The 15,558-nt window shown below is 42.4% G+C and overlaps 1 protein-coding gene across 5 annotated transcripts in view; it reads left to right on the forward strand.

The window, feature by feature from the left end:
* The window catches only part of SON (SON DNA and RNA binding protein), a 33,766-nt gene that overhangs the window by 1,488 nt on the left and 16,720 nt on the right, over positions 1–15,558 (forward strand). For 4 of the 5 annotated variants that reach the window (XM_054713473.1, XM_054713476.1, XM_054713478.1 and 1 more), the window contains exons 2-5: positions 2,489–2,655; positions 5,429–11,284; positions 13,278–13,438; positions 15,343–15,489. In XM_054713473.1, the coding sequence (XP_054569448.1) occupies positions 2,489–2,655; positions 5,429–11,284; positions 13,278–13,438; positions 15,343–15,489 (6,331 nt within the window). Of the gene's footprint in view, positions 1–2,488; positions 2,656–5,428; positions 11,285–13,277; positions 13,439–13,667; positions 15,167–15,342; positions 15,490–15,558 lie in introns of those variants that run through there. The other variant, XM_054713487.1, reaches the window with a different exon arrangement.

The following is a 15,558-nucleotide window of genomic DNA, read 5'->3' on the forward strand; positions in this document are numbered from 1 at the left end:
ATTTGAAAATCAGCCGAGGACGCAGTTGTAGGTTGAGTGCTCAGGTTCACCTAAGAGTTACCGGGGCAGTGATAGACAAATCTAGTTTTGTTTAGGACCGCTGTTTTTACAGGACACGTTATTTTAAGTGCGAAGCATATCCGCCCATTCAATTCGTTCCTTTTTAAAATTTTGCTATTACATGCTTGTGTTTTTAGGGTAATGAGAAAAGATTTGAGATAAGGAAGGTGTAATTTTTGAAAACTTTAATAGTCATGCAAATAAGTGATGGCGTTTGCTTATTGTAATGTCTTTATGCCTTTAAGAAATCAGTTTTTATTAGAAAGTAAGTGTGGTTGTAAAAAAACTTAGGAAAAAAAATTTAAGAACCTTTACATAGTCATTGATGTTCTTTCCCCCCCTGTGCATACAGAAGCACGTACATGTTTTGTGAAATGTGATCATCTCGTGTAGTGTTGATTTTTCACCTGAGAATTGTGAACAAGTTTGTCTTTTATCATAGTCTCAGTAGTCTTTTGGGATATTTGTCATGGTTCCATAGAATTTTGTTTTGATGGATATTTAGGTTGTTTGAAATTTTTATCTCAAGTATTTGCTGTAAGCATTCTAAAAGCTTTAAGATGATTACATTCTCGTAGACTTTTTTTTTTAGTTGTGCTTTTCTGATTTTTAAATCCGTTGCTTTTTTAGTGAGGTAATTATGTACGTGTAAGGAAAAGTGCAAAATAAAGAGCTCCTGAAGAACGGCGAAAAACAATGTTTGACAACGCAATTTATTACTAGAGGAATATTAGCTTCTCAAGTAACATGCAATACATTATTGGTCTAAAATTAGTTAAGATAAGCTATTAAAATAGATGTTGGTTAAGAGTATGAGTTCTGGCTTTAAATACCTGCTTCACTTCTTGATAGCTGTGTGACCTTCAGCTAGGTTTCTTGTCTTCTCTGGGCCTCATATTCCTCATTTATAAAATCAGAGTGATAGTGCTGATTTTAGAGTTTGGTTAGGATTAAGTGAGTTTAAAAGTGTAGAACCTTGTTTTTTTATTATGGGATTCATTGTAGTAGAAAACCAAATTTTTAAAATAACAATTAGTTAACTTTGCTGATGTATTTTTTTGGAATTTCAGACTTTTATCAGGTAGTGGAGCATAATTGTTCTGTTTTGTTAGCTAAAAATTAGGTTAGTTGAATGTGTTGAAATTATTTTTCAGAAACAATTTTGCAAATTGCACAAAAATAGTAAAAACGACTAGATAAATGGCATGTCCTTATGTCTGTTAAGATTCTTCTATGTAAAAAACAACAAACTCAATACGGAGAGCAGATAGATTGGTAGTTGTGAGGTGTTGGGTGAAAGGGGTCAATTGTAAGGTGATGAATGGTAACTAGAATTGTGTTGAGTGAATACAAACAGATGTTAAAATTATAATGTTGTACACCTGAAATGTTTATATATATTATACACACACATACACTTGAAATGTTTATATATATTACACACACACAATTTTACCTCAACTAAAGGAATTCTTTTGGCGCTGTGAATTGAAATATATTAAGCCATCCATTCATTGTTAGTATAAGTGAATTGTTACTTCTTTTATGTGAAATTTTTTGATCTCCAGAAATTTAATACTGGGATTTTTTAAAGTATATTTTTTATTGTTAATATAGTATTACAGATAATTACTAGGATTTTTTGTGACTGTCTAAAAATTATATATTTTTTTATTTTAAATATGTTTTTTAAATAATTGATTTCAGAGGGAGGGAGAGTTAGAAAGAAACATCAGTGATGAGAGAATTATTGATCGGCTGCCTTGTCCATCCTGCAAGCCCCCTGCTGGGATCTAGCCTGCAACTTAGGCCTGTGTCCTGACCAGGAATCGAACTATGACTCAGGTTGAGCCTCAACCACTGGCTGGGTTAATATATTTTTTCTTTTAAAACTTTTGGGCATTTTATTAACTGACCAGAGGCTATATGTTACCTTTTTACTTGACGTTTCTGTGGTTAACTTTATGTTCATTGTTATTGTTGATGATTGTGATCCATGGACAGGTGTGGCTTTATGGTGGCTATAGCTTCTATTATAATGTTGTCATATATATTTGGGGGGATTTTTGATTGTGATTTTGATGACTTTTCTCTCCTGAGATAAATATGCAGGTAACTAAAATCTAATTCAGTTTATATTTCTGGGAGCATTTTATTTTTTAAAAAGATAGGCTTAGAAACCTGTTCTAAAGGTTTTTTTCTCCATTCATGATCCCAAAAACTTTAATTATGTGAAAACAAAAATGTACCACCTATAAGTAGGAAGTGTTAAAGAAGTACAACTGGTAGGAAATACCATCTGGAAGTAATACAAAAATTGTGAAATGTGTTAATATGAGGTTATTTTAATAATTGAATTACAAATATTAATTTGTTACATGGTATGGTAAAAAATATTAATGAATTTTGATAAACTTTTCTTGTTAAGTGGAAGGAGTGAAGGCCAGCTCAATGGTGAAACAAATACACCTATTGAAGGAAACCAGGCAGGTGACGCAGCTGCCTCTGCCAGGAGCCTACCGAATGAAGAAATAGTTCAGAAGATAGAGGAAGTCCTTTCTGGGGTCTTAGATACAGAACTCCGCTGTAAGCCAGGTAAGTTGGAGATAATCAGCTGTCTACAAAGCCTGAAGATTTTGTTTAATGGTTTAACAGTAGATGTAATGTGCAGTAGACCTAAAACTTCAGTAAATTTAAGTTTTAGTTTAATTGGTTTACTGAAAATGTTGTTTGACTTTGAAATATGAGTAATGATGCACTTGTTTGCTTTGGTGGTGGGATACGACTTTGATTTGTCTTAAGCCTTAGTCCAAGGATTTTGAAAGCAGGTTTTCATTGAACAATTGTGTAAATATCCATTTTGGAAGGTTCAGGAGCCTGGACCACATTTGTAATGACTAAAACCCTGGGAGGTTTTATTTAAAAACCGCGTGTAGAGATTGCCTTGTTTTTGCATCTATCCCTCTTAAAAGTGCAGTGAATGCAAAGGAATCATTGCTTGGATATATAGCATTTTTGGAATTGATTAAATAATTGATGCTTAGAAATGAAAGTTATAGTCAACTACAAAAATTATAATATTTTCATTGTGTTTAAGAAAATGTGATAGGATTTTTTCATTTTAATTTTTAAAGTTTTTTGTTTTTTACTTAGGAATAGGATAGTCTTTTTAAGAAATATGTATTTTTATTGATTTTAGAGAGGAAGAGAGAGGGAGAGAGAGATAGAAACATCAATGATGAGAGAGAATCATTGACTGGCTGCCTCCTTCACGCCTCGCAACCCAGGCGTATGCCCTTGACTAGAATGGAACCCGTGACTCTTCAGTTCGAAGGCCGACGCTCTATCCACTGAGCCAAGCTGGGCTCATTTAAAAATTTTTTTTAAATTAAAATTTTTATTTTGGGTATAGGATATGGTTAAAAATAAGCAGAGACTTTAGCCATACTTAGATTCATGGGTCTAGTAACTTTTTCTTTTAATGTGTTTTTGTTGATTTCAGAGAGGAAGGAAGAGGAAGAGATAGAAACATCAATGATGAGAGAGAATCATTGATCGGCTGCCTCCTGCACACCCCTCACTGGGGATGGGGCCCAAAACCTGGGCATGTGCCCATGACCAGAATCGAACCTAGGACCCTTCATTCCACAGGCCAATGTTCTATCCCCTGAGCCAAACCAGCTAGGGCCTAGCAACTTTTTATTGATTGAAAGTATAACTTAGCTAACTAACAATTTGCTGCATAATAAACAATTGATAGAAACTGATTAGTTTTGTTTTGGAATAGGTCTTGTTAATATGTTTGTTTTATTTTTTTCCATAACCTTAATGGACTAACTTTATAATCAGCTTTTTCTGGGATCACTAAGATTTATCTAATTTGATACTGGCATTAGAATAAATCCCATCTGGTTGTAAAGTGGAATATAAACTACTTCCCTTCGGATGAATTGACATATTCTTTCTTTAAAAAAATATTTTTGTCTCAGAGAGGAAGAGAGAGGGAGAAAGAGATGAAAACATCAATGATGAGAGAATCATTGATCAGCTGCCTCCTGCAGGCCTCCCACTGGGGATCAAGCCTGCAGCCCAGGCATGTGCCCTGACCGGGAATTGAACTGTGACCTCTTTTTCATAGGTTGACGCTCAGCCACTGAGTCACGCCGACTGGGCAAAACGTTCTTTTTTTTTTTTTGTCAATCCTCACCTGAGGATATTGAAATATTCTTAAGTTACATGTTAAGGGCTATAAGAAATTTGTTTCCAGAATGATTTTATTATGAGTATGTTTTTTGGAGAAACATTAAAATTGTTAGCAATTTTAGAAGATTATTGTGGGAAAGGATATTATTTTTATTAGGATATAACATGTGTGATTAAGATAAATTCAAGTTCCATATTTATACTTTCCATTTGTTATTCAGACTTAAGTATATAAGAGCAATCACTAGCATTCACTGAGGGCTTACTTGCACCAGGCATTGTCCTATGTTCTTTGTATGTTTTAACTCACGTCATCCTTTACTCTAGGTCACAGTGTTAGTACTTTGGCCTAGTCCATTCATCTAGTTAGTGGTGGATTGATTCAGGATTTGAAAGCAATCAGCTTGTTCCAGATCCAGTGCCATGTTACTCTCTGTATAAATAGGGTTACAAAATACAACAATTACTTAACTATTTTTTTTTAAATAGGAGAAAATAAAAATTTTAATACAAACCTATGGGGAATTCACATAAGCATGAAAATTCCACGTGGGTATTTTTTATAGACATTCTAACAATTGATAATATAAAAGATTCATCTATAAGTGTAATTTGCTATAATTTGAGAGCTGCAGAAAATAATTGTTTTAAATTAATTTAATTGAAACACATTTTAATGTAATTCTAAAGCTTTTTGTTATAAACTACGAACTTAAAAAAATTATTATAATCCTTCCCCAAGGATATGTTTTCATTGATTTTTTTAGAGAAGCTAAGTGGGGAGGGAGGGAGGGAGGAACATCTATTGGTTGTTTGCCTCCCATATGTGCCCCAAGGGGATCAAACCCATAACCTAAGTATGTGCCCTGACCAGGAATTGAATTCACAACCTTTTGGTGTGCGGGACCATGCTCCAACCAACTGAGCCACCAGCCAGGGCATAGGCTAAGAATTATTTTTCACCCAGTCTTTAATTGGAGAAGTATTGGAGAAGTGGCAGTCTTCAGGTAATTGGCTTATGAAAAATAGTTTATTTGGTATCTTTTTATTTAACAAGTGTTATACTGTGGTGTCTTATCATGGAATGTAAATCTTGGCTTATATGATTGACCTAAACCTACTGTGAGGAATGTTTGACAAATTAAAATTAATTTCTCAATTTCAGACTTGAAGGAGGCCTCCAGAAAAAGTAGGTGTGTGTCTGTACAAACAGACCCTACTGATGAAGTTCCCACCAAAAAGTCAAAGAAACATAAAAAGCACAAAAATAAAAAGAAGAAAAAGAAGAAAGAAAAGGAAAAGAAGTACAAAAGGCAGCCAGAAGAGTCCGAATCAAAGCCGAAATCACATCATGAAGAGAACATGGATTTAGAATCAGATTCCTTTTTGAAGTTTGATTCTGAGCCTTCAGCAATGGCACTGGAGCACCCTGTAAGAGCTTTTGGGCTATCTGAGGGCAGTGAAACTCCTGCAGTTGTGCTCGAACCTCCTGTAGTATCAATGGAGGTGTCACAGCCACACACCTTAGAAACTCTGAAGCCAGCTACAAAAACTGCAGAACTGTCCGTTGCATCTACATCAGTAATCGCTGTGCAATCGGAACAGACTGTGGCAGGAATGCTGGAACCACCCATGACAAAGATTCTGGATTCTTTTTCAACAGCACCGGTGTCTACTACAACAGCAGTGCTAAAGTCATCTGAGCCAGTTGTGACGATGGCGGGGGAGTATCAGATGAAGTCTGTGCTGAAACCTTTGGAGTGCACATCTCCAGAGCCATCAAAGACCATATTGGAGCCTCCGGTAGCAAAAGAGCCAGAGCCATCAGAAACCCTTGTGGTGTCCTCACAGGCGCCTATTGAGGTATACCCTGAGCCAAGCACATCAACAGCAATGGATATTCCAGAGTCTTCTGAAACTGAAGACCTGAGATTGCCAGAGCAGCCTGCAGAAGTACCGTCGGAGACTGCAGATTCATCCATGACAAGATCACAGGAGGTGCTGGAGCTACCCAAGCACACGGCGGTGGAGCTGCCGGAGTCGTCGGTGGCCTCAGCGATGCAGTTGCCGGGGCCACCTGCGACCTCCATGCCGGAGTTGCAGGGGCCCCCTGTGACTCCCGGGCTGGAGTTACCTGGGCCCTCTGCTACCCCGGTGCCAGAGTTGCCAGGGCCCCCTTCTACCCCAGTGCCTGAGTTGCTAGGGCCCCCTGCGACAGCAGTGTCTGAGTTGCCGGGGCCCTCGGTGACATCAGTGCCTCAGTTGTCGCAGGAATTGCCGGGGCTTCCAGCACCATCCATGGGGTTGGAGCCAACACAGGAGGTACCAGAGCCACCTGTGATGGCACAGGAGTTGCCAGTGCAGCCTGCGGTAACAGTAGCAATGGAGTTGACCGAGCAACCTGCGACGACGACAGAGCTGGAGCAGCCTGTGGGGATGACGGCGATGGAACATCCTGGGCAGCCTGAGGCGACCACAGCAACGACGTTGCTGGGGCAGCCTGAGGCAGCGATGGTGCTGGAGTTGCCAGGGCAACCAGTGGCAACGACAGCGCTGGAGTTGCCAGGGCAGCCTTCGGTGACTGGGGTGCCCGAGTTGCCAGGGCTGCCTTCGGCAACTAGGGCACTGGAGTTGTCTGGGCAGCCTGTGGCAACTGGGGCACTGGAGTTGCCTGGGCAGCTCATGGCAACTGGGGCACTGGAGTTCTCGGGGCAGGCTGGGGCAGCTGGAGCACTGGAGCTTTTGGGGCAGCCTCTGGCAACAGGGGTTCTGGAGTTGCCAGGGCAGCCTGGGGCGCCAGAGTTGCCTGGGCAGCCTGCGGCAACTGTGGCGCTGGAGATCTCTGTTCAGTCTGTGGTGACAACGGAGCTGTCAACGATGACCGTGTCGCAGTCCCTGGAGGTGCCCTCGACGACAGCGCTGGAATCCTATAATACGGTAGCACAGGAGCTGCCTACTACATTAGTGGGGGAGACTTCTATAACAGTAGGAGTGGATCCCTTGATGGCCCAAGAATCCCATATGTTAGCTTCTAACACCATGGAGACCCATATGTTAGCGTCCAACACTATGGACTCCCAAATGCTAGCGTCCAACACCATGGACTCCCAGATGCTAGCATCCAACACCATGGACTCCCAGATGCTAGCGTCCAGCTCCATGGACTCCCAGATGCTAGCGTCCAGCTCCATGGATTCCCAGATGCTAGCGTCCAGCTCCATGGACTCTCAGATGCTAGCGTCCAGCTCCATGGACTCCCAGATGTTAGCAACCAGCTCCATGGACTCCCAGATGCTAGCGTCCAGCTCCATGGACTCCCAGATGCTAGCGTCCAGTTCCATGGACTCCCAGATGTTAGCAACCAGCTCCATGGACTCCCAGATGTTAGCAACTAGCTCCATGGACTCCCAGATGTTAGCAACCAGCTCCATGGACTCCCAGATGTTAGCAACTAGCTCTATGGATTCTCAGATGTTAGCATCTGGCACTATGGACTCTCAAATGTTAGCTTCCGGCACCATGGATGCGCAGATGTTAGCGTCTGGTACCATGGATGCCCAGATGTTAGCATCTAGTACCCAAGATTCTTCTATGCTGGGTTCAAAATCTCCTGATCCCTACAGGTTAGCTCAGGATCCTTACAGGTTAGCTCAGGATCCCTATAGGTTAGGTCATGACCCTTATAGGCTAGGTCATGATGCCTATAGATTAGGGCAAGACCCTTATAGATTAGGCCATGATCCCTACAGACTAACTCCTGATCCCTATAGGATGTCACCTAGACCTTATAGGATATCACCCAGGTCCTATAGGGCCGTTCCCAGACCTTATAGGTTAGCACCTAGACCCCTGATGTTAGCATCTAGACGTTCTATGATGATGTCCTATGCTGCAGAACGTTCTATGATGTCATCTTATGAACGCTCTATGATGTCTTATGAGCGGTCTATGATGTCCCCTATGGCTGAGCGCTCCATGATGTCGGCCTATGAGCGCTCTATGATGTCAGCCTATGAGCGTTCTATGATGTCCCCTATGGCCGAGCGCTCCATGATGTCAGCTTACGAGCGTTCTATGATGTCAGCTTACGAGCGCTCCATGATGGCTGACCGATCAATGATGGCTGACCGGTCTATGATGTCATCTTACTCTGCTGCCGACCGGTCTATGATGTCATCGTATTCTGCAGCTGACCGAACTATGATGTCATCTTACACTGCTGACCGTTCAATGATGTCTATGGCAGCTGATTCTTACACCGATTCTTACACTGATACATATACAGAGGCATATATGGTGCCACCCTTGCCTCCTGAAGAGCCTCCAACAATGCCACCGTTGCCACCTGAAGAGCCACCAATGACTCCCCCATTGCCTCCCGAGGAACCGCCGGAGGGCACAGCATTACCCACTGAGCAGTCGGCATTAACAGCTGAAAACACTTGGCCTACTGAGGTGCCAACATTACCTCCTGAAGAGTCTGTGTCCCTGCCTGAACCGCCTGTGAGTCAAAGTGAGATTTCAGAGCCTTCGGTAGTGCCTGCTAGTTATTCAGTGTCAGCAGCAGAGCCTGCCATGTTAGTGTCAGAGGCTGCCGTGACTGTTCCAGAGCCACCGCTGGAGCCAGAGTCTGCGGTTGCATCAACACCTATGGAGACTGCTGCACTAACACAAGAGCATGAAGTTCCAGAGAGACCAGGGACTTACATGGTATCTGAAACTACCATGATGTCAGCTGAACCAACTGTGCTAACATCAGAGCCTTCTCTTATGTCAGAGACCGCAGAAACCTTTGATTCCATGAGAGCTGCAGGACATGTTGCCTCCGAGGTATCTGTGTCTGTCCTGGAGCCTGCAGTAACTATTCCAGAGCCGTCCGAGAGTGCTCCAGAGCCCCCAGCTGTGGCTGTCCCGGAGCCCCCAGCCGAGGCGGTCCCAGAGCCCTCAGCTGAGGCTGTCGGAGATCTCTCAGCTGAGGTCCCGGAGCCCTTGGCTGTGACGGTCCCTGGGCCACTGGCCATGGCTGTACTGGAGCCATCACCTGAGGCTATCCCAGAGCCCGTGGCCTTGGTTGAGCCAGAGCGTGTTACCGTTCCTGTGCCAGTTGTTTCTGCCCCGGAGCCTGCTGTACCTGTCCTGGAACCAGCAGTGTCAGTTCAACCTAACATTAATTCAGAACCCCCTGTTGCTGTCCAAGAACCTACAGTGACAGTTGCAGAGCCTGCTGTCACTGTCTCAGAGCAGACTCAAATAATACCAACGGAGGTGGTTTTAGAGTCTCCATCTGTGCTGCTGAAGTCTGGTGTTATAACAGGAATGAATTTAATATCTACTTATCAAGATCTTACTCCAGAGATTGGTATGCAGGAGGCTTCCATGCACTCAGACGAAGAGCCACATGCTGAAGAGCACCTGAAGAATGACTCTTATGAAAGTGAACATGGTATGAATAGAGACCTTGATATAAACAATCATTTCATTGCTAAAGAGATGGAACATAGCACAGTGTCCACTGCCAGCACTGGTGCTGTTGGTGAAACTGGTGAAGAGAACACTTTGGCCGTCAGTGAGACTGAACAATGCACAGTGTTGGCTACCTGCCCTAGTGTTAGTGAAGCCGATGTGGGAGGAGCTCTGTCTTCTGCTGGTCCTCTTGCTGTTGAACCTGACACATTGGGAACTAGTAAGGGTTTTGAATTTGCCACAGTATCTGCTCTCAGTTCAATCAGTAAATATGATGTTGAAACTACTCAAGATACTGAACATGACATGGTGATTTCCACTAGCCCCAGTGGGGGTAGTGAGGCTGACATAGAGGGACCTTTGCCTGCTAAAGACATTCATCTTGACTTGCCATCTAATAACTTTATTAGCAATGATACAGAAGGACCATTACCTATAAAAGAGAGTGACCAGACATTAGCAGTTGCTCTCAGCCCTAAAGAAAGTAGTGAAGATAAAGAAGTACCACTCCCTACTAAAGAGACAGTGTCTGAATCTGGATTTCCTGCCAATATTGAAGATATTAACGAAGCAGATTTAGTGAGACCATTACTTCCTAAGGACATGGAACGTCTGACAAGCCTCAGAGCTGGTATTGAAGGACCTTTACTTGCAAGTGAAGCGGAACGTGACAAGGCTGCTGCCAGTCCAGTTGTAATGAGTGTGCCAGAGAGAGCTTCAGAGTCCTCTTCAGAGGAAAAAGATGATTATGAAATTTTTGTGAAAGTTAAGGACACACATGAAAAAAGCAAGAAAAATAAGAATCGTGATAAAGGTGAGAAAGAAAAGAAAAGAGACTCTTCACTAAGATCTCGAAGTAAGCGGTCCAAGTCTTCAGAACACAAATCACGCAAGCGTACCAGTGAATCTCGTTCTAGGGCAAGGAAGAGGTCATCTAAGTCCAAGTCTCGTCGCTCTCAAACACGTTCAAGGTCACGTTCCAGACGCAGAAGGAGGAGCAGCAGGTCAAGATCAAAGTCTAGAGGAAGGCGATCTGTATCAAAAGAGAAGCGCAAAAGGTCTCCAAAGCACAGATCCAAGTCCAGGGAAAGAAAAAGAAAAAGATCAAGCTCCAGGGATAATCGGAAAACTGTGAGAGCTCGGAGTCGAACCCCAAGTCGGCGGAGTCGGAGTCACAGTCCAAGTCGGCGAAGAAGATCTAGATCTGTGGGGAGAAGGAGCTTTAGCATTTCCCCAAGCCGGAGGAGCCGCACCCCAAGCCGGAGGAGCCGCACCCCAAGCCGACGGAGCCGCACCCCAAGCCGACGGAGCCGAACCCCAAGCCGAAGGAGCCGAACCCCAAGCCGACGGAGCCGAACTCCTAGCCGACGGAGCCGAACTCCTAGCAGACGGAGAAGATCCAGGTCTGTGGTGAGAAGACGAAGCTTCAGTATATCACCAGTCAGGTTAAGGCGATCACGAACACCCTTGAGAAGAAGGTTTAGCAGATCTCCCCTCCGACGTAAACGATCCCGATCTTCGGAAAGAGGCAGATCGCCTAAACGTCTGACAGATTTGAGTAAGTTATTTGAAAATGTAATGGTAGAGCATGGTTTAAGTCTGAGTTTTTCCTGCTCTGAGTCAAATGGAATATTTTGGGTTATTGGTTTAATTTAAATTAGCTAAGCTTGTGTTTAGAAAATGTAGGGATAAGTACTTGGGTAGTTTGAGTTCAGAGACCTCCTTTGGAGCACGGTAGAACCAAGGTGGTCCCATACCTGAAGGTTCTGCTTTGCCTGAACCCGTCTTCATAACCAGAGTGGGAAGTAGAAGTTCAGTGAAGTTCAAGGCTAGTATTATGGGATGCGTTTCAACATAAATCTTTACAAATAAGCCTACGGTTGCAGTATTTCTTCTGAGGTCAGTTACATGTGTGAAAATGGCAATATCGGACCCTTAAGTGTTTGTGTAGGTAATTCTAATGGTATAATGGGTAGTGGAGGTGCATAGGGAATTTTGTATGTGGGGAGTTATTTACCTGGGTAAAATAAAGTGATAGTAAAGCGATTTTAATAGTCGTGCTTAAAAAAAAAGTGCTCTAGTGTTCCTGATTTTAAGAAGTGCACATAGATGGTTAAAGATCGTGGGATAATGCATGACTACCGACAGAAATAATGGACAATTATTATCCCAGTAGTTGGACATTTCCAAGTTAGTGTCGTCTAAAGAGAAAGATGCCTAGCTGGTGTGGCTCAGTGGACAGAGCATCGGCCTGTGGACCAAGGGTCCTGGGTGTGATTCTGGTCTGGGGCACATACCTTGGTTGCAGGCTTCTCCCCCACCCAGGCCCTGGTTGGGGCACGTGCAGGAGGCTGCCATTCGATGTGCTTCTCTCACATCAATGTTTCTGTCTTTCCCTCTCTCTCCCACTCTCTCTAAAAGATCAACAGGAAAATATCCTCGGATGAGGATTAGCAACAACAACAACAAAAAGACCCTAACAGAACAATAAGGGAGAATGCATTCAGTTCAACAAAAAAGTTTTGAGTTCTTTTTTTATTCAAAGTAGAGGAATAGTATTTAATTCTTGAAGTGATTACAAGTTAGTAGAGGAGGCATGGGTAAAATACATATATGTCTCTTTTGCCAAATAGTAAAACTGCCAAAAAGAGCAGCATGTTATGATTGCTGTAAGTCCTGGGATAGGTGAGGTGCCTTGAAAGCACAGTGGAATGTTAAATTATGACTGAAGACTTGTTAGAAATGGTGACACTTGAATTGGGATCAAGTGGTTTATAAGTGGTTTAAAATGTCAAGATGTTTGAAGAAAAGTAAATTTTTAAAGATTTTTTTTTAAGAGGGAGAGAGAGAAAGAGACATCAATGTGAGAGCAAAACATCGATAGGCTGCCTCTTGCACGCCCCTTACTGGGGACCAAGCCCGAAACACGGGCATGTGCCCTGATCAGGAATTGAACCTGCAACCTTTTGGTACACGGAATGACAGTCCACTGAGCCACACTGGTGGGGGCTAAAAGGAAAGTAATATTAAGGCCGTGATAATTTTGGAAAACAAAGTAGGTTTTGGCAGGTATGCATCTTCTGGCAGGTATGTGGCAAGGTGATTGTAGTTACATTTAGTATTTTCTATGGTATTTGCATGGGAACCTAAAAGTGGACCTAATTATTTAAAAAAAAATATTTTTTATTGATTTCAGAGAGGAAGGAAGAGAGAGAGAGAGAGAAAGAAACATTGGTGATGAGAGAGAATCATTGATCAGCTGCCTTCTGCATGTCTACCAGGGTTCGAGCTGGCAACTGGACATGTGCCCTGACCTGGCATTGAACCGTGACCTTCTGGTTCATAGGCCAATGCTCAACCCCTGGGCCACACCAGCCAGGCTGGACTTAATTTAAATAGGCATTCTCTTAAAAACTAAGAGAGTGATTTGATTACTGTTGTAAGTTAGGGCAGAAAGTTGATGTATTCAATTTTGTTAGCATATAAAACTGTAGATAATACAAAATAATAGCCTTTTGGAAAAACTGCTTCTTGTATTTTTCCTTTTACAGATAAGGCTCAGTTACTTGAAATAGCCAAAGCTAACGCAGCTGCCATGTGTGCTAAGGCTGGTGTTCCTCTGCCGCCAAACCTAAAGCCCGCACCGCCGCCTACCATAGAAGAGAAGGTCGCTAAAAAGTCAGGAGGCGCTACTATCGAAGAACTAACGGAGGTAAGCTACACGGAATTTGTTTCCATTCTTAAGTGGATTATTCCAGTGATGTGGACTCTGGCGCGTGCCAAAACCCGAATTGTGGGCTGAACTGATAATGGCTGGCACCGAGCGGCCCAAACCCGAAACACAGGTGTGGCAGCGGCAGAAGCTCTGTTTAGCAGGCCAGCATCCGGGATGGCTAAGCTCCGCTAGCTAAACGTTACTTCCCATTACTTTTGCTTTCCAGTTTTAGAAGCCAAACTGACTGAGGAGTGGGACGGTTCGTTTGAATGGAGGAGGTGTTGAGTGAGCAACACGCAGAAGCTCGCCGACAGTTTCGTTTCCATTCACGACGTGTTCACTGATCGCCACGAGTGTACTGCATATACGCAAAGACACAGACAATCTTCAGAAATGATCTTTTGCCACCGGAGCTTGGAAATTAATGAGAATAGCTGGCCATTGCCTGAAAGGAACTTCTTTCGCATCATCATTTCGGGTTTTGGCTGTTCGGTACCAGCCATGGGTGATAATGGCCGGCCATTATCAGTTCTTCCTTGCGGTTCGGGTTTTGGCAGTAACATATATATTTTAAACACACTTATTTTTGTTCTTAAGAATTTGATCTTTTCAAATGAGGCTTGTTTTTGGCTTTGTTTTATTAATATTATTTTGTTTGTTTTCGGGGAGGGGGGAGGATGCTGAAATATTGCTGCTAGGATCCAGAATACCACACTGTTTCACGTATTGAAACTTGCTCTCGGCTAGCCTTATGCCAGCCTGCCACTGTCAATATATTCTGTTCCCCTTGGTTACAAGCGTAGCATACTCTGTTTTTGGCTAAATGAGCTTTTTATCCTATTGTAATATTTTCAATTGATAATGGATGTGACATTCTGCTTGTAAAGAGACAAGTCCACCCAGATTTACTCTGATCTTTTTATAAAGCCAGGCAATGGGGTCTGTTCCTTCGGACAGGAAGGAATTGACTTTGCTTTATGTGTCAGACCTCATCCATTACACCCCTCTCCATCATGCCTTATTTTCCAATCTTGAGTTCTAGTCCTTTAGAGACTCAACCTACGAGACATTTATGGAGAGATATTACTATCCAACCCAATTGCAATGTTTCACATCTTTCATTTTACCATACCTTTGGGGATCATAAAGTTTCTTAATCTGTTTCATCATTTAGATTTACTACAACATGAATTACAACTTTTTTTTAATTTAAGGACCTAGGAAAGGCTTTTACTGTTTGCTTATCAAACCCAAACTCCTTACTCGAGACCTATGAACAGTGTTTCCCTGTTTTTATCCTCCTCATTAGCCCTCTTGTCCCTCCTAATAAATTTTTTCTCACTTTTTTTTAACACCACCTGGCGAGGATCAACTTCTTTTCCTTTCCCTGCCAGTCCTTGTTCTCAACTCTGAAAATCTGGCTTTGAACTCTTCAAGGACTACCCTTTGATTATCAAATTCTGCCTGATTCTGTTCTCTCCTAAGCTTTTGTTCTCTCGGCACTTATGTACTCAGTTTGTATTTTATCAGTTTGCACTTGTTCCTTGTGCTGCTCTGTAAAAGCGTTCCTCAATTATTTCATGTGTATGTATTCTGTCTCTTAAACTAGATTGTAAGCTCCTTGGGAGCAGGGACCATGTCTTCTCCTTTTTTTTGTATGCCCTGGACAGTGCCCAGTACAGTGCTCTGCGCACAGTAGGTGCTCAATAAATGTTGTTGACTGACTGACCAGCAGAGTGTGCTTAAATAACACTAATCAGCCAGCATTCTATCTGTAACCCAGCATTAATCTTGTTTTAGTTTTGAAAGTTGATTTTATGTGGTTTTCATTCTTTTAAGAAGGAACATTTTATATTTTACCTAAAGTGTAAGATTTATCTTGTTTGTTTTTACTTTTTAAGAAATGCAAACAGATTGCACAGAGTAAAGAAGATGATGATGTAATAGTGAATAAGCCTCATGTTTCGGACGAAGAGGAAGAAGAACCTCCTTTTTACCATCATCCCTTTAAACTCAGTGAACCTAAACCCATTTTTTTCAACCTGAATGTGAGTATCAGTGTTTATGGATTGATTGAAACAGCAGGACTTAGGGAACTTTTAAACATTTGAATAAGA

Source organism: Eptesicus fuscus, chromosome 3 (genome assembly GCF_027574615.1).
Source record: "Eptesicus fuscus isolate TK198812 chromosome 3, DD_ASM_mEF_20220401, whole genome shotgun sequence".
In the NCBI taxonomy this organism is placed as follows: Eukaryota; Metazoa; Chordata; class Mammalia; order Chiroptera; family Vespertilionidae; genus Eptesicus; species Eptesicus fuscus.